This window comes from Rhodamnia argentea, chromosome 4, assembly GCF_020921035.1.
Source record: "Rhodamnia argentea isolate NSW1041297 chromosome 4, ASM2092103v1, whole genome shotgun sequence".
NCBI classification, from domain to species: domain Eukaryota; kingdom Viridiplantae; phylum Streptophyta; class Magnoliopsida; order Myrtales; family Myrtaceae; genus Rhodamnia; species Rhodamnia argentea.
The window spans coordinates 18,721,080-18,740,195 of record NC_063153.1 but is presented as its reverse complement, the minus strand read 5'-3'; the positions used below and the strand labels follow the sequence as shown (position 1 = coordinate 18,740,195).

At 40.3% G+C, this 19,116-nt stretch overlaps 2 protein-coding genes across 2 annotated transcripts; one reads left to right on the top strand and one right to left on the bottom strand.

Moving 5' to 3' along the window:
• Positions 1 to 7,999: 7,999 nt before the first annotated feature.
• On the top strand, positions 8,000 to 10,052 carry LOC115744584 (anthocyanidin 3-O-glucosyltransferase 7-like). Its single transcript, XM_030679828.2, has 2 exons — positions 8,000 to 8,823; positions 9,062 to 10,052. The coding sequence occupies exons 1-2, from the start codon at positions 8,313 to 8,315 to the stop codon at positions 9,898 to 9,900; spliced, it is 1,350 nt and encodes a 449-aa protein (XP_030535688.1). The 5' UTR covers positions 8,000 to 8,312; the 3' UTR covers positions 9,901 to 10,052.
• A 1,586-nt stretch (positions 10,053 to 11,638) lies between these two features.
• LOC115744559 (transcription factor MYB36) lies at positions 11,639 to 13,546 on the bottom strand. Its single transcript, XM_030679792.2, has 3 exons — positions 13,298 to 13,546; positions 12,843 to 12,972; positions 11,639 to 12,691 (listed from the first exon to the last, which is right to left on the bottom strand). The coding sequence occupies exons 1-3, from the start codon at positions 13,431 to 13,433 to the stop codon at positions 11,725 to 11,727; spliced, it is 1,233 nt and encodes a 410-aa protein (XP_030535652.1). The 5' UTR covers positions 13,434 to 13,546; the 3' UTR covers positions 11,639 to 11,724.
• Between the last annotated feature and the right edge of the window lie 5,570 nt (positions 13,547 to 19,116).

Sequence of the window (19,116 nt, the reverse complement as noted above, 5' to 3'; positions counted from 1 at the left end):
AAAGTCTTCATCCTCCCACCGGTGTCGAAGAAACGTCAACGGCAAATGAGCCGGAACGAAAGGGCCGAGATAATACTTTTGACTTGTAGCTATACTTCGACATGGTACGTGATGAAGGCGAAGGTAAGTATAATATAAAATGTAAATATTGTTCGCAAACATATAAATTTACGAAAGGAGACGACTACAGAACATTCCGTCGGTATTTGACGAAAAAACATCAAACGCAAGCGGGGATCGACAATACGCAACAACAAATTTCCGGATACGCCACTTCTAATCCTCATCCTATATTCCGTTATACTGATGCACTTTATAAACAAACATTAGCTGAATATGTTACCCTTGATCATGCTCCGTTTAATACCGGTGAAAATTTTAATATGAAATATTTGATAAATACTGCATTGGTTCCGCAAGAGCCAACTATTCCAAAAAATACTCTTAAACGCGAACTTTTTCATCTTTATAAAAAAGGAAAAAAATCTTTGGCAAAATTTTTTACGGAATTCAATGGACGTGTGCATATAGGTAGCGATATTTGGAGTGATCCTTGGCAAATTCATTCTTATATGAGTGTCACGTGTCATTGGATAGGTGACGATTGGACCATTCAAAAAAGACCGATTGCATTCCGAGTTTTTGATGAAAAACATTCGGCTCATAATATTTATAGAATAATTAGGTAACTTTTAGAATAATATAATTTGATAAATAAAGTATTTTCAACTGGTTTTGATAATGCCGCCGCAAATACCGCTTCTATTCCCGAATTAGAAACTATTTGCAAACCCACTTTTGGCGGACAATTTTTTCACATTAGATGTGCTTGTCATGTTTTAAATTTATGTGTGCAAGATGGTTTACGAACTCTTGATACTTCTCTCGCCCCAATAAAGGGTGCAATTAAATTTTTATGGAATCGTCCCCATTTTATGAAATCATGGGGAAAATTTTGTAAACAAAATGGGAGAAGGGCAAGAATATTTCCAAAAGATATTCCGACTCGTTGGAATTCTACGTACGAGTTGCTTCGGCAAACTTTTGATTATAAAGATTTATTATGTATGTTTATTTCATAAAATATTCCCAAAGTTACTTTACTTCCTCAACATTGGGACGTTTGCAAAAAAAATTTAGATTTTTTGAAAATTTTTAATGATGCTACTAAGACTTTATCTGGTATTTATTATCCTACTACGCATTTGTTTTTATTAGAATATGTTAATATTGGTAGTGTTTTTAGTGAATATGAAAATGATACCGAATTAGCTCGAACTATTTTAGTAATGCGAGAAAAATAGTTGCATTATTATTTGCAAATTCCTCTTGTCTATTTAGTTGGTATTGTTTTTGATCCACGTATTAAATTAGACGGTTTACTAGATTATTTGAATATATATTATCATGATTGTTTACATTTAGAAGATTTAATAGATATTTCAAATATACTAGGAGATGTTAAAGAATCTATAGTAGTATTATATGGAGAATTTTGTAGTAAATATGGTTTAAGTGATTCTCAATCTTTACAATCTACTGTCTCACGTAGCGAAGGTGGTAGTTCACTTAGTAGATGGTATAATATGCTCAAGAGTAGGCAAAAAAAATAAAAAGGGACAATAGGTAGTATTTCTGAATTAGAAAAATATTTAATCACTCAATTTGAGTTTCGTGATGCGTAACATAGTACAGATTTCGAAATCCTGAAGTGGTGGAAGAGTCACCAAATCGATTATCCAGTTCTCGCCCTCATCGCTCGTCAGATATTAGCAACCCCTTCTTCAACGGTTGCAGTTGAACAAGCATTTAGCGCTGGATGATTAATTTTGAACTCTCGCTATTCAAGATTAAGCCCGGAGTCTGTGGAAGCTCAAGCTTGTGTCGACGATTGGACGAGGGCGAAATATCGACACCAAGAGCTGGATCGTGAACACGAATTTTTTAGCGATGATATTGGAGATACCACCGCCACGAGTACCACAACGGGTATCGACAATTGACGATAAGATAAGTTGGGGTTATCAAAGGTAAAAGAACTACATGGGCTTTGATTCTTCTATCCCTAAGAAGATATGTAGGCGCTTAATGATAATTCATTAAGTTTAAGCCCATTCCTTCTCTCTCTCTTTTTTCCCCATATTTTATTACAATGTACAATTTGATTATATTTTATAATTTATAATTTATTATGTTTATTTTATTATTTATTATTTTAAAAATTAAAATTAAAAAAGGAACCGGAATGAACCGCTGGTTCCGAACCGGAACCGGAACCGGCATTTTTAACCGCCGGTTCCTGAACCGGAACCGGCGGTTCCACGGAACCGGCCACCCCTACCTTATCCGGTGTTAGTTTAACTCTTCATCTAATATTTTGTCGATTTTTCTAACATAATTTTCATGATTTACCCACTTTATTGAATTTGGCTTGAGATAGAAAACGAGAGAAGTATACCAAAAGTGCTAAAAGTTGCGTACAACGCTCACTTTAGTGCCAAAAGTTTTGCAAATAATTTAAATGTCAATTTTTTTTTTATAAAAAAACGATCATTTAAATGCCGACTTTGATCTATTTGGTCGAAAATTCAATGTGGCGTTTTATGAAACCGACGTTCCCACTAGAGGTCCAATCAAGAATAAAAAAAATAAACTAAAAAAAATTAGAAAAATAAAAATTACAAATTTAATTAGATTAAAAAGATAAAAATTCAAAAAAAAAAAAAAAACTCACACTAATTGTGGACAAGTCGCCGAGAAAGCCCAAGCGATGTTGGGCCGATGAACGTCGCTTGGGCCTTCTCGAAGCTCGATGACCTTTGCCGGGCCCGGGCGAGGCCTCGGTGGCCCCTAGGGAGGACCCGCTCTCCCGGATATGGGGTTGAGCGTGACCCTCACCCTAGATGTGAGCGAGGGTCGCCGGCCCTAAACTCACACTGGTTTTAATTTTATTTTTTTTTACTTGAATTTTTTTTTTATATAATTTTAGAAGTCCTCATGGATTGAATCATATTAGAATTTTTACTATAAATGCCATGTAATAAGTTTTGCTGGAATTTCTTGCCGTAGGCACTTAAGTGATCGTTTTTTCTCCGATTTGACACTTATGTGATCCAACGGAAACTTTTTGCACTAAAGTGAACGTCGCACACAACTTTTGGTACTTATGGTGTATTTCTCCGGATATATTAAGTATTCTTTATTCTGTGTCGAAAATGAATAAATGACACCTAACAAGGACGTTGAACATACGTGCCAAAATATGTCTAATTACGACTAAAATAAATTCAAGTTGGTTGATTTCACGCGAGATTAAGTTTTGTTTATCGTGGTGTATTGGGATTTGAAGTACAATGTTAAGACTTCTCAAAAGGAAAAATTGAATATAATGGAAACGAAGTAGGTAGATGATTGAAAAATCAAGGTTTCTTTTGACCAAAACAAAAATTTTCTTGAATCAAGGTCGGTCTAAGATCGATCATCCTGGATAATGAGGTCGTGTTAGCATGGTTACATACGCGTATCAGCTACCAACTAGATCGCACTCATTGATTAGTTCACTCTATTGTGTATTTGTACCTTCAATCATACAATATAATTTTTCATGGACACAGCGATACAAATCGACCTCAAGTTGAGGCGACCAATTGTGATAGAAAATCACCTACTTCATTAAATTTTCATTCATGTTGATGCATGTAATCCCCCCAAATAGAAACCCGACACAAACAAAAAAAAGAAAACCGACCTCTTTATTTACTCCATCTACAGTTCATAAAGTAAGAGCAACCTGCCGATCATTTTAAAAAAAAAAAAAGAGTAAGAGCAACTGACTCTTGCTCTCTTTGGATGTCACATGTCTGTCCTGAGAAAAGGACTTCATACGACAATGCACCAATTCAAATCAAGAACCTTTCAGGCCCCGGCTAATTAGGCGCGCGCGAGAGAGAGAGAGAGAGAGAGAGAGGGAGAGGGAGAAGCTCCCGGGAGCTCGCAAGACCGCCATGGTTGAAGCTCAATCCGAAGCTTCAAACGATCGCCCACGGAGCTCCAAGTGGAATGGAGACTCACCGTCAGTCATCTAAGTATCCCGAGACTCCGAGGAGCACGCAGAACTCCCTGGCTCGCACCCTAGCCTTAAGAACAGGTAAGCACAATTTCGGTTTGTCTCAAGCTTCATTAATGGTAACTTAAGATCCCGAGTAGCTTTCTTCGAGATTTTTAGTTAGAAGTACTCCTCACACTTCCCTGATCACCAACGTACTTTTGTTTTGCATTTTCACTGCGTAAAATGTCTAGTCGGCCTCCAAAACCGCCGAACCTATCTCGAGCTCCATAGCTCGATCTGGACATTTTTAAGCTGGCGCGATGGATGGTAAGCTTCCTTGATCCTTTGTGGTGGTGATTGATGCTTCGTATTGGTTGTTTTGCGCTAGAAATGGCTAGGACGAAACTTCATCATAGGCTAGCTTTGGCCGGAGCTAGGGTGGATTGTTTTAGGCTTGTTTTTGCCATGAAATTAATGTATGTTGATTAGGGAGAGATGACGTTTCATTTGGTGTGAAAATCGGAAAGAAATGGTGAGATTTCGACATCGGTTTGGTGTCTCCGGTGACTTTTCTAGCATGTTCGCCGGACTTGCAGTAGCGCCGGTCGTCTTCCCGGACGAGGATTGACTCGATCAACGCTGATGTAGCACCACGTGGCGTCCACGTCACCGGAGGCGGTTATAACCACTTTTAGAAATAAACAGAAATTAAAACTCAATCGGACGGCTGCGATTTGGCCACGTGGCATGATCATGGAATTTTTGGAATAAAAAATCAATTTCTGAAAATAAAAATATTTTTTGATTGTGTGGCCCAGATTTGGCCACGCGTCACGATCTTGACCGTGCGTCATTTTTCTGAAAATTAAAAATTCAATTTCTGATCGGACGATTGAGATATCACCACATGTCGTGTCCTAGAGCGTCAGATTAGAATGGGCGGGAAAATAGAAAAAGAATAAAAAAATCAAAAATTAAAAAAAATGGTGAAATGACGTCATTTTGGTTTTAGACTGGTTTGGGACCCGTACGATTTGGGTTGGGCGCCCGCGAGGCACGGGCCGAGTCAACCTGACCTTGTCAAGATAATTTTTTTGAATAAAAAATTATGAAAATAAAAAAAAATCAGAAAATGATTAAAATATCCAAAAAAATGGAAAAAAAAATCAGAAAAATTTCAAAAATTCCCAAAAAATCTCAAAAATTAGGACATGATTCATTTTAATTGGTCAATTCTATTTTTTTGATGGTTTTCCATCCCGATTCTTCCTAAAATGATTATTTTACCCCTCATGGGCAAATCGTTCCTAAAAATTCAGAAAAATCTTGAAAAATGTCACAAAATAGGAAATGAGCACATTCAACTAGCCAATTCTATTTATGACACTTCTGTTTCCAAATCTTTTCCAAAATGATAATTTTGCCCCTTATGGGCAAATTGTTTCCAAAACTTCACAAACTCCATCCAAACTCCAAACACCCCTTCTCTAAGCTATTAGGGCTTTACTAGGGATGCCATGTATTGCTTTCATGTGTTTTATCCGCATGACTTGGATCCTTATTTTGCGCACTGATTTTTACAGATTGTGATTGATAAGCTAGATACTCTCGTCTGCATGAATTCTTAGGTTCTAGAGCTTTCATCATCCCAAATCATATGTATGAAATCCATAGTTAGGAAAATCATTCAATTTAGATACCGAAAGAGCTTCAATGGTAATATTGGCATAACTAAGTCCCCGTTCCCAAATCTCTTATTCCGTTTGAATCGTGCAACTTCTCCCACCGCTCGACGGGGTTTCCAATCTCCCTTTCTAAAGATTGGTGGCAACTTCGAAACATGTACACTTATGCACATGTCACCCGACCCCGCACCAAAGGTCAAAATTGTTTTAAATTCCATTGTCGCGTGAGGTGAAGACTTGAGAGAGTCCAAACCGATCTATGGATCACCATGAATCCTTAGAAATCGGCAATCACCCCTAAATCCACTCCTCCGGTCGAGGGTCGCGACACTATATACTTTAACCCCCAATTTTAACAGGTTCAGATTACAATGCACTACCTTAAAAAAAAAAAAATTTCAACCTCAAACTCAAGGCTAATCATTGGTAGTCGCCTTGGATCGAGGTCGGCCGAAGGTCGACCACCATGGATACAAAATAATAATAATAATCGAACCTTGATACTCTATTTATAGATAGTGAGAATAGCATTGTTTTTTCAATCTCTTTCATGTACATATGGCTTCCCTTAAATTACTAAATAATGACAATATGTTAGCATGTTTATACATAGCTCTATGTCAGCTACCTGCCCATTCGCGTTTACACATGAATTTAGCCATAAATCGTTTGACAATTTATCAATAATCATTTCAGCAAATTATTCAAATAATATGTTGAGGATTAAATTGGCGTAACTTCAGAAGGTTTAAGATTAAATTGACATAATTGAAAAGTTCAAAAGACCGTCGGGCAATAAATTTAGGGCGGTGCTATTTTCACTCTCATTTTGACTAAGACACTCCTTTTTTCAATCAATAGAGCTAAATACCATTTTCTCTCTTCAACGTATTGTTTATTTTTTATCATCCTAATCAACATAACTGCCTTTATTTCTATTTTCTCTCTTAAATTATCAATTTCATAATATAACTGTTAAATTACATCCAATAAAATATTACCTTGTAATGCATCATGTTATCACTTTGCCTAGAGAAGGTTATTATTTTAAATTTATGGTCTCATTTTTTCAATTACAAAAGTTTATAAAATGTTATAAAACTTCTGATTATAACGTCTTATGAATACAACGGATTGTTTATTTTTTAAAACTTATTTCAAAGTTCAAAATTATAGCTTAATCTGATTATCTAGCAGATTTTTGACATTGTGGGTGATTCTGCAGAATATATTTGTAGGTTTATAAAGTTAAACATCCTAATTTGTGCTTTCTTTTTTTCTTTTCACATTTTAATATGAATTTCAAGATGGGATTGAAAATATATTTGCACATTCTCCACTTTCAAACTCGCGTGTGATTTTTTTTGGGGAAAGTTTTAAACATATTTTAAAGTTTTGATCCACTTACTATGATATTGATATTGAAATTACAATCGATATCAATTACTTTCTTCATCGCAGAAGTTAAACAACAAGAAGTTTCATGTGTTTCCTTTATGCGTTTACCCTTTCTGAATATTTAGAAATGGTCCGAATACAAATACGGTTGACATTTGATCACACTTTTAACAAATTAACCTTTTTCATATTTTTATTAGCTTTCCTTTCCACTTTTTATTATGTTTCGTCTAAATAATTAAATTAAATTTTCAACTTTAAAATATAGTTTCACTCACACTGTTTAAAAAAAATGTATTTAACTATGCGTTCATAAGCATTCATAAATAGAAATTTCTTGTGAACGAAAATATGAGACCATAAATTAAAATTGAAAATATTCTCCATGTAAAATGATAATAAGATATGGTACAATTGATAAGTTAATGAGTGTAATGAAATATTTGTATTGTGAAATTAATGAGAGAGATGATAGAAATAAAGGTAATTTTGTGGAATAACCTGATAAAAAGGGAAACACTAAATCGAAGAGAGAGGAGGGTATTTCGATAAGTCAATTGAAAAAAAAAAAAGAGTGTCTTAACTAAAATGGGAGTGGAAATAGCGCCGCTCCTGAATTTAGGACTTTTTTTGGGCAATTATCCCCACCAACGAGCGTTACCGGTTTCGTTCCTGACCAAACATGAAACCTGCGTTCCTCTGCATGTCCACATCTGCTCCGCCGCATGCCCCGCAAAGTCTCGTGAACTTCTCTCGCGGTTCTCAACCACTTTCCCACTTTTCGCCCACGAAAATAAACCCCCCCCCAAACTAACCCTTTTGTTCGTAAAATATCACATAATAAATTTCCTCAAGCGGTGCGAATTGCGTGTGGCATCAGTTCTTCCCTAGAACAATGTCGTCAAATTCGTGTTTTGCGTATTGCATGTACAGAATCAGTGCATGCTTTAGCGGTCGTACCAACAAATTACGCATAGACAACCGTACCCACATGACAAAATTAGAAATCTGTCACCCGCTGTCCATACAAATATAGGCCGATCTCCTCCTCTGTCCGAAACGCGACCAACGCATACCGATACCGACCACGAGTGTTCAAGTCTCGGGATCCGCCGTTAACATCCGTTCCTCTCTCTCTCTCTCTCTCTCTCTCTCTCTACACCTCTCGGCGTTCGCCCCTCATGGCGGGAACGGAAGACTCTCCCACCGGCAAGCACGTGGCCGTGTTTGCGTTCCCGTTTGCCACCCATGCGCTGGCGCTCCTCCGCCTCGTGCGCCGGATAGCGGAGGCGTCCCCCGCCACGATGTTCTCCTTCCTCAGCTCGGAGAAATCCAACCTCGCATGCTTCTCCGGAGGAAGGAGGGACGACGGTGGCACGTGCCCGAACCTCGTGGCATACGACGTTTGGGACGGCGCGCCAGAGGGGTACGTGCCGTCGGGGAGGAACCCCGTGGAGCCGGTGGAGATCTTCCTGCGCGCGGTGCCGGGGAACTTCGAGAGCGTCCTCCGCGCCGCAGAGAGGGAGAGAGGGTGCAATATTACGTGCCTGCTGACGGACGCGTTCTATTGGTTCGGCGCCGACATGGCTCGAGAGCGGAGCGTGCCATGGGTTCCTGTCTGGACCGCTGGCCCCTCTGCACTCATCGCGCACATGGAGACAGACTCGATCCGACAAATATTTGGAACCTCAGGTAATGTAATGGTCGGAACATCCTAATGCCTGACTCGCGGCTGTTTCCTTTGAGCTATTGAATCTAATAGATCGTATGGACCCATTTGAGTTATAACGTAACTCGTGATAATCTAAAGAAAATATTCCAATAGACCCCTGGAATGGAGCCGATCAGCTTGACTCGAACTATAATATTCGTATAACTTGCTAAACTATATTCCTCGGTCATCCTAATTTGTTGATTGCACGAATCGAAGGTAAGATGCTCGATGCGATTCCGGGATTATCGGCGATGCGAATGACGGACGTGCCTAAAGAAATCCTCGACGCAACCACGCCCTTCCCGACGATGCTCTATAGAATGGGTCAAGTGCTTCCTCAGGCAACTGCCGTCGTTTCCAACTCCTTCGAGGACATAGACCCGATCGTCGAGGGGGAGCTCCACTCGAAGCTGCGGAAGTTCCTCGACGTCGGCCCATTTGTGCTGTCACCGCCACCGCCGCTCTCAGACGAGCACGGCTGCATCCCGTGGCTGGACAAGCAAGAGACGGCCTCGGTCGTGTACGTCTCCTTCGGGAGCATGATCAGGCCTCCCCCGCACGAGATAACCGCCATCGTGAACGCACTGGATAAGGCTGCCTCCCCGTTCCTTTGGTCCTTCAGGGGCGACGCGCAGGCGGAGCTCCCGCGGGAGTTCCTCGAGAGGAGGACGAGGGGGAAGGTGGTGCCGTGGGCCCCGCAGCTGCATGTGCTGGGGCACAGGGCGGTGGGGGCGTTCGTCACGCACTGCGGGTGGAACTCGGTGCTGGAGAGCATGATCGGGGGCGTGCCGATGGTGGGGAGGCCGTTCTTCGGGGAGCAGAGCATGAACGCGAGGGCCGTGGAGGACGTGTGGCGGATCGGGGTGGCGGTGGAGGGGGGAGCGTTCACCGAGGAGGCGACGGCGGACGCGCTCGAGCGAGTGTTGGCCGGCGAAGAAGGGAAGCGGATGAGGGAGAGAGCTGGGGCGTTGAAAGAGATGGCTTTGAAGGCCGTGGAGCCACAAGGGAGCTCCACGAGGAACTTCAAGGCCTTGGTCGAGATCGTCACCGGATAAAATCTATGTTGGTGACTGCTAACCTTCGTGTTTTAAAGGGTATGTTTGAGGTTTAGGGACCGAGCTCTAGGAATATTAACGCTGTTTTGCATTACAACCTTTTCAATAACTTCTCTATTCTCCATTCTCTTCTATCATATTTAGTGCACTCATTTTAATTTCGTATTTTTCTGAATACTCTACTTGCCAATATAACTTTGTGAATGCCGGTAAATATGCGCGCATTGGATTTCTTGTTCCTAACTAACGAGAAGATAATCGGAGCCTGACTTACGAATTAAGTTGAGGAGACAAGCATGTACGCGTTATTCAATTATGCCCGGAAAATTGTCCAAAAAGTTTTTATCCTAAATTCAATCATAAACCTTTGAATTTTGCTGATTGAGTCCTAAATATTTTTCAAATTTTGTCAAATAAGTTCGCACGGTCAATTCTAGCCAAAAACTATTGACGTGGACTCTAGTCTTCCTATGTGACATGGTTGCCGCCGACCTGGGCAATTTTTAATAATAATTTAATATTTTTTTTCTAATTTATATATTAATTTTTACCTTTTTTTTTCTTTGCCTTTTTACTTGTTTCTTTTTTCTTTTTCCCTCCGCCGGCCTCGGGCAAGGGTCACCCTCACCGATCTCGGATAAGGGACTCCAGCCCTAGGCTAGTGAGAGGTGGTCGCCTTTGCTTGGGCTAGCGAGGGCAAGATGCAACAGATCGACGTGGGTTACCCCCGCCAGCCCAAGGCCAGGCATTCCTTGACGAACGCTAGCGACCTTTGCCAACTATCGACAAGGCCCAACGATGGCTAGCGGAGAGAAAAATAAAAACATCAAAAAGAAAAAGAAAAGGAAAACAAAAAGAAAAAAAGGAAAATAAAAAAAATAAATAATAATAAATTCGAAAAACATTAAGATGTTATTAGAAATTGTCTACGTCGATGTGGGGAGTGCCACGTAGGACGGCCGACATCTGTTTCAGCAATTTTCAGCCAAATTAGACATATGGGTTTAACCGGCAAAACGTGAAAAGGTTTAGAGTTGAATTAACAAAAATACAGTAAGTTCATGGGTTTTCGGACAATTTTCCCCAATAATGCCAATATTACGTATCGTTGTTCCGAACAGAGAGAAGTTCCGATGAAAATGAGATTATTATACATTTTCGCATATGTTATGGAGTACCTGCAAATTCGGGCTTTACCAATATCTTTTTCATGGGATCAACCTGTTGATAATTAATTTACATTGTAATTATCGGGTCACACTCTTAACCACGTGCATTTAGCTACGTATTGCTCAAAGTCATAAATTCTTAATGATTTTGATCAACCACTTCGCAAGTGTGAACATAAAAGGGTCTTTCATTGGCTAACGAGATGCTAACATTGTGCAGCAGTTCAAATCTAGCTGGTGCACTAACAACTTCTTCTTCTTTGGTGAGAATATTGTACTAAGAGCTTATCAAGTGGCATTATTGTTGCACATATTCCGAAATCTGATTAACTGAGGCCCGAGGTCCATTTATTTTTGTATATCATATCAGATTTCTCGACATACACGTTAGCGCCGGCCAGCCAAAGTTGGCCGGATGGACTGAATCGGCACAAATATAAAAGGTTTAGGAATGAATTAACACAAAAAAGATTTATAACTAAATTGGCATAAATGTAAAAGGTTTATGACTAAATTGGCAAAATTAAAAAGTTTAAGACTAAATTGACAACACAATTGTTATTCACACAATTTACAAAGCGTGGCATTCAAATCTTTCTTCACTCCATCTTATGCCCTTGAGGAAAAATATGTTCGTACTAGACAAAAAGCCTCTCTAATACTGGCTGCTACCGCAGATTGCCCCAGATCCGTAGTCTTGAAACATTCCTTCGTTCTGGAAAGCGGAACTATTCGTCGAATCCCAGGAAATGGCCGATGCCAATTTCATGTCTAGCTCATTAGACCACCAGAGTATGTTGTCTTTAGAACCATTCATGTCCTTGAAATAATCGAACTCGGCGTTCGCGTTTGGATGATCCTCCTGAGGCGCGAAATCGTTGGTTGCTTTGCTATTCCCCATACCGTCCAGCTCAGCTGGGATGTGGGACGCAGCAGCGCCGTTGTATGCATTACCATATGACATTGCTTCAGCACCATCTACTTCAGGCATAAGGGCTGTGTCGATCAAATTCTTGGCGTAGTTGAAGGAACCCCCGGTGCTCAAAGAGTTCACCAGGTCTTCGATCTTGGCAGCGGTGATCTTGAGAGAATCATGCCGAGGGGAGACATTATCAGGATTGGTGGAGGTGAGGTCACAGAGATCAGCCTTGTTGGGTTCGATGTCCTCAGCTTGTTGTTGAGACCCATTGGCCAGTGCAAGCTGTTGAATGAGACTGGGGCAATTAGTGTTATTAGGGTTTTGGTTCAACAGGCTCTGGATCATCTTCTCTCTCAGGGGGTGGATCTTGGGCCAGAGTGCAGGGTTGTTGTAGAAGCTGGAGAACAAAGGGTTTTGGAGGGTCTGAAGCTGCATGTGGAGTTGAAGCCTTTCGAGGGCAGAGTTGCTCAAAGCATGTGAGTTATATGGTGATGAAGAGTCATCATCATCTGGTGATGAGTTGTTCAGATCTCTTGTTGTGTTCAATTGAGATGAGTGCGATGACGAGAAGCGGTTCATTACCGGGTTGTTGTTGATGTTGTGCTTTCGTCTTCCGAGCAGTTTCTTCTTCAGCCTGGTGTTCCAGTAGTTCTTGATGTCATTGTCTGTTCTGCCTGGCAATTGGGCCGCAATTATTGACCACCTGGAAGACATAAAGTGGGATTGATTTGAGTGGGGGTCAATGCCTTCAGCTACTGGGCATTCTTGATCCATTGGAAAAGGTGATCTCGGTTTTTTTTTTTAAAGAATTTTCTTTCAACATAATTTGGTAGCTTGAGAGAGAGAGAGTTTACCTGCTGCCAATGCTGATGTAGAGGCTGCAGATGATGTTGTCCTCTTCCTCAGTGAAGCCACCGTGCTTGATGTTGGGTCTCAAGTAATTCAGCCACCTCAGTCTGCAACTCTTCCCACATCTCTTTAGCCCTGTTGACAGGATGCATATTGATCACCACTTAGGTAATTTGATCATTCTGATGAATTTTGAGCTTTCCACACAAGTCCATCACTAACTTTTAAGGAATTACAAAAACTCAGCCTTGCTGAGGTCCGACCAAGCATGCCGCTGAGAAAATGGACCAGAAAGAACATCGGTCATAACATTTGTCTGTCTTAAGAAACCAAACCTAAATGTCATTGCTCCCTAATAATTCAAGATTTAAGAGTAATTGGCCCTTCGGTATGTATCATCATGCTCTTTCAGAAGAGATCCATTCGAATGAGAGAGAGAGAGAGAGATTTGAGAATTTACCAACTTTCTGAGGAAGGGCAATCCAGTTTCCACCAGTTCCATACTTCTCAATGTAAGCCTTGAGCTTAGCATCCTCTTCAGGAGACCATGGCCCTTTCTTCACATTTTCCTTGTCGCAACACGGAGCCCTTCCCATTTCGTTTAAACGATGATCAGATTGTCTTCTTCTCTCTCTTTTTTTTTTTTTTTTTTGGGCTCCAGCTAAGTTATATGCTGTTTTTTTTATGGAGAAGAGATTGAAGACCTTGCTGGGATTGTTGGGGAAAATTTGGTGAAGGGAAGACCTGAATTTATAGGTAGAGAAAAGTTGCCTTGATTTGATGCTCTTGGAGAGACAAAAGTCTTACTCTAATACCTCACTGCTCCATTTCACTACTAGGGTTTCCTCTCTCTCTCTCTCTCTCAATGTGATTGTGTCAACTTTTTGGATTAGTTCGGTCATCTAAAACTAAACTATTGCATCAAAGTTGACAACAGAAGAGCAAAAATTTCTCCCTGCTAAATAATATTTTAATGACTCTGCTTTGTTAGGGAATTCTTAGATTAATACGATGCGAAGCTACAGAAACTTGATCCCAAGAAGACTCCACATCCTCTTGCTTTGTCGCCTGCATCTTTGAAATGTTCCATTATCAACTACGATCGAGAAGCTCTGTAGGACCCCCTCAAAGATTTCTTGCAGGGTTGTAACATGGTTTGCCACTTTTTTCTTCTTAATTTAGTATTCTGAGCATGGAATTCAGGTTAAAGAAGAAGTATATCAGTGAAATCTGTAGTGAGGCATTTAAGTTGCTCTTATTCAGCCGAGAAATAATGTGGTTTTTAAGTTTCGAGGAGACCCATTTTTACTCTCTCTCACGTGCTTTCTGACAACTAGCTCAGTATATATATAGGACTAACAGGAGTATTTGGTTATTTTCTTTAGGGTTTCACGTTCTAATGAAAGCAGCCAGTGCAAATTCTCTGTGACAGTAAAGGTTACATTTCCTAACAATACATAGTCCCAACTTCATAAAAGGGAAGACAAGATAGAGAATGGGGAAAGTTGTTGTCTTGATCTTCACCTGTTACAGACATGGTACACTACACAAGCAAAATGAACACAATAATGTAATGCAGATTAGGGTTAGGAGGAACGAAGTGAACAGCTTGATGAAAAAATTCAATAGCATTGATATATTTGTGTGAAACTATGGGTTGGACTTATTCAGATCTGGTGGATTCCATCCAAGACTCACAAATCTGACGGTTAATTAAGATCACTCAATTTTTTATGGACTGAACTTATGAGAGAATACATTCACATTTGAGAAATTATTTGCTCCATTTTAGCGGGCGGCGGGCGAAGCTTGCCCGTCAATCTCCTTTGGCTTTGCCGCTACTTGCTTAGTTAAGGGTTTAGGGTTTAGATTTTAGGGTCAAATGTGTTTTGCAAACTTTGCTTGAACTACACCCTAGTAAAATGGTACGAAAGTTAATGTCTTCAGAGAAAGACCTGTGAAACTAAAACCAGTTCGACAATATGTTAACTTTGCGAATCTAAAGAATGCAATCTCTATTAAGATGTCCCCACCTTTACCCATCAACTAAAAGCCACTCCCCACATGTTTCTTATGAGTTGCGAATGAGCCTCTTCTTCTCAGCAGAAGAAAAGGAAGGACTATAAAACCAGCTAAATCCCCATTTTTCTGCCACTAAGAAACTGCGAGAATTGAGTCTTCTTGCTGATCGGTAGCGATTCTCTCATAGATTTAGACAGATCATCCCCTAGATGATCGAATGTGTGCCAATAAAGCATACAGGTCTTTGTTTAATGAGATACCCTAGCTGTTAACAAGGCAACTTGTCAACGAAAGGTAGCGTAGGAGCAACTGCAATATTTAACAAGAAAAGCAAGACAGAAACAAAAGGATAGGCCTCCTAAATTCAAACTTTTTTTTTCCTTCCTGAAGAAGCACCACTCATTGACCTCGGTTTCATAGATTATTGTCTTCTGCTATCGATAGTTTCCTCTCGTAACGTGAAAGATGAGTTAGGGAACCGCACCCCACAGAGAAATCAACAAGAGGAAACGATCAAAATTCAAAAGAGCACTCACTCCGTCAATAAGATATTTTATTATGGGTGCAATTAATAAATGAGATTGACTTGGATCTTTGGGACGAGGGCGAAGACATGCTTCTGTTTGTCGCTCTCTTGGTTGGAATCTCTCTCTCTCTCTCTCTCTCTCTCTCTCTCTGAATTTTGACATTGCATGATTTCATCATCTTCAAAGACCAAAGAACTTAAAAATGGGTGGTCTCTTGAGTGAGAGCTGGTGAGGGTTGTCTTGATAAGAGGATAAGCTTGATTGGTTTCTTTGCTAAATTCAATAATCTTGTGGAGTTATTGGCTCTCTCGCTCTCTCACACACAGAGAGATCGGAGATGGTTGCTTTATCACAAAGGATCTCTGTTCTACTTGTAAGAACGAGGAAAAAGAATACTTGGTATAATATATGTGCATATATATATATGTTATGTGCCGTGTGCAAGTTGCGAAATCCTGCTCCCTCCTCACGTGTCCTCACCCCACTCCCCCCTCCCTCACCCCACTCCCCCCTCCCGAAGGTGGGGATTCGAACCCCCTACCTCCCTCTTCCCAAGTGGCCTTATAATTGAAATGAGAAGAATATCACAGATTCTCACTATATTAATCTATGATTGTTGTTGGAAATGCACAAACTGAACGTATTGCCGACTCTTTCTCATGATTCACTACTATCAAACCCAAAAATGAACAAACAGAAATGGTAATAATATCTTACGATTCACTGCTAAAGAAATCCGAAATATACAAACGATGACAACCTCCAACAAATAATCCATGATTATTTGTTGATTTAAATCTTAAACATCAAAGGAGCTCATGACAGCATTTCAAAGTCACAGAATCGACTATAAGAAATGTGAATGGGTTAGAGCAACGTCAACGAGATAGATAAGCTAGAGAATGCCAAATCTACACACATGCAGAGCATAATCATTTAGAATTGTCTTTACCAAAAAAAAAAAAAAATCATTCAGAATTGTGATCCCAAAACGTAGTGCTTTGATTCTCTTGCCACTTTCTAGAATTTCGATGTGAATTAGAGTTACGAAGGGAAAAGAGGTTTGACTCTCTTGTTGCTCTCGTGAAGTTTCAACATGAACTAGAGATCTACGGATGAGAAGGAACTTCGACACCATCAATACTTTCATGAGGCTTCGACATGATCCAAAGAGCTATGAAGGAGTCATAAAGCTTTGACGTGAACCAGTGCAACGGAAGAGGGGAGGCGGGGGAGCGGGGGAGGCACTTTTCTGAAAATAACTTTATCACATGGGATTCGTGTAGCCCGATTATATATTTTTTCATATCCGAATTTATCCTATCTTGAACGGTAACCTAACACAAAGTAGGATAACTTATTTCATTGTAGCCCTTTCACCTCTAGCTCTCTCTTTCTTCTACAAATATTAGGTGAAGGTATATGTGGCTCATTGGTTTGGTTCATTGGGGCAAGTAACCTGAGTGTAAACCAACTTAACATAGGAGAAAAGAAAAAAATGAGGAAGCTACCTAGAAACCAACACAACTTTTGTCGCCCGGTTAGGGTTTTAGCAAACAGTGATTTTCAAGGGGTTGGAAACCATGTGGTGAAGTTAAAAAGTAGCAGATACATCATTAGGGCACATAAAATAATTAACCCGCGCCACCTGGCCAATCCCAGTCCAGTAAGTAGACTAGATTTCGAGATAAGAATGATGGATTTTACAAGGGGAAGGGAATGAATCAATAATCTGGCCAACGTCACTAGGGTTGACAAAGTTCCCTCCCGGTTGTAATATATTTCTCCAAACCGGTGATGAATGAGATAGTTATTGACCTGTTTGCCTTAAACAACACGTAGTTGGTAAACATTATTCGTTTCAAGCCGACTGTTACTGTCGCGAAAGCACTTTTTTGCGTAGAATAATGCACAGAAAACGCTACAAACAGACGCAGTTGCTGAGCTCCGTTGAGTCTTTCTGTCTGGGCTAAAATACTGAACGATTGTCAACCCTAGTTCCAGTTTTTTATGTTCACGTCTATCTCTTTCCTTGCAACAAACCCATCGACTTGGGTATCCAAAGAGAATCGAACTTTTTCTGCTCACCGTTCAAACTAAGAGGCGCGCCTAATGCTGCAAATTTAGTACTTAGAAAGAGTAACGTTGGAGATGTGAAACGATAGATAATGAGTCTCGGTCTGCAAACAGGGACTCGCTCCGAAAATGCAGAGATTCGTATCATGCCGAACATGCGAGATTCGGCATGATATCAAAATACGATTATCATGAGCTAGTGAACAGGAAAATTACCAAAAAAGTCCTAAATCTATTGTCATTGTGCCAATTCAATTTTAAACTTTTTTTTTTGCCGATTCAGTCCTAAACCTTTTGCAATTGTTCCAATTTAGTTCATTTGACCGGCCGGCGACGACGTGGCAAATTTTAATATTCTTTTAATTTTTTAATCATTTTTTTAATAATTTTTCTGTCTTCTTTTCTTTTCTTTTCTTTTTTAGCGTTTGGGCCGGGAGGAGGTTGCCGGCCCCGGGCGAGAGCTCGCAGCCTTCGCCTAGATCCGGCCCTCGCTAGCCGCAGTGATGGTCACGAGCCCTCGCTTGTGGCGAGTGAGCACCTGCGGCCCTCACCCACCTCTCGGCAGGAGACCGGAGGCCAAAACCAATTAAAAAAAGAAAAGATAAAAAGACAGAAAAAATTATTAAAAAAATGAAAATAATAATTAGAAAATAAAAAATGCTAATATATCATTTAAGTTTTGTCACGTCGGTGCTAGCTGGCCAAATGGACTGAATTAGCATAGTTACAAAAAGTTTATGACTCAATTGGCAAAAAAAGAGTTTAGAATTTAATTGGTACAATTGCAATAGGTTTAAAACTGTTTTGGCAATCCTCCCAATGGTGGACAGTAGTAGGAGGCTAGGTCACCATTCTTCTCTATGACTAGTTGAAATATGATGGCAGCGCCGACATCATCTATCCTTTTTCTCGATGTGTAGCAATTTGGTATGGATATATTGAGCATAACTCTTCATATACCTTTGAATCCCGATACACTCCATGAGTAGGAACTCTTTCTATGTCTCCGAGGGGAGAATCATAAAAAAAATAAAGTCATAAATCTATTGCGTTTTTGTCAATTCAATCATAAACTTTTTAATTTTTTCAATTAAATTCTAAATCTTTTCGCGTTTTGTCAATTAAGTCTTTCTAATCAATTTTGGTGAGAAATCGCTAACTGGACGCCGGTAGGCCCTCACGAGGTCTATTTCTAGCTCCCGAGGGTCGTCATCCCATACGTTGATCCCCATGCATGCAAACTGCTCATTCCCAATTGCTAAGCTTAGTAATACTCACATGCACACCATCTCTGGAGTTCGTATTCTTGTGTGTGCATGCAAACTGGCACGATGTGACTTGGCACGTGCGGACGTTGACTTCCATCAAGTGGTATCTCCACAGTGTGTTAGGTATACTTGTGCAGAGGAATTGATGGTGTCACCCAGTTTGACCTTAGGTTTTCTTGAGAAAGTATTAGAGAGAGTTGGTGATGCCACTCCCATGGATATTGTTCCACGACCCCCATTTTTTCCAGTCATTTAGATCAGAACTGTCAAAGCTCGGGGTCTCAGATCCATGGGGATTTCATGGGCGTTGCACAGAAGAGCAAAAGTCAACCAGGTGTTTGACAAAATGCTCCGTACTCTTCTTTGGATGGCGGTAGATATATCGA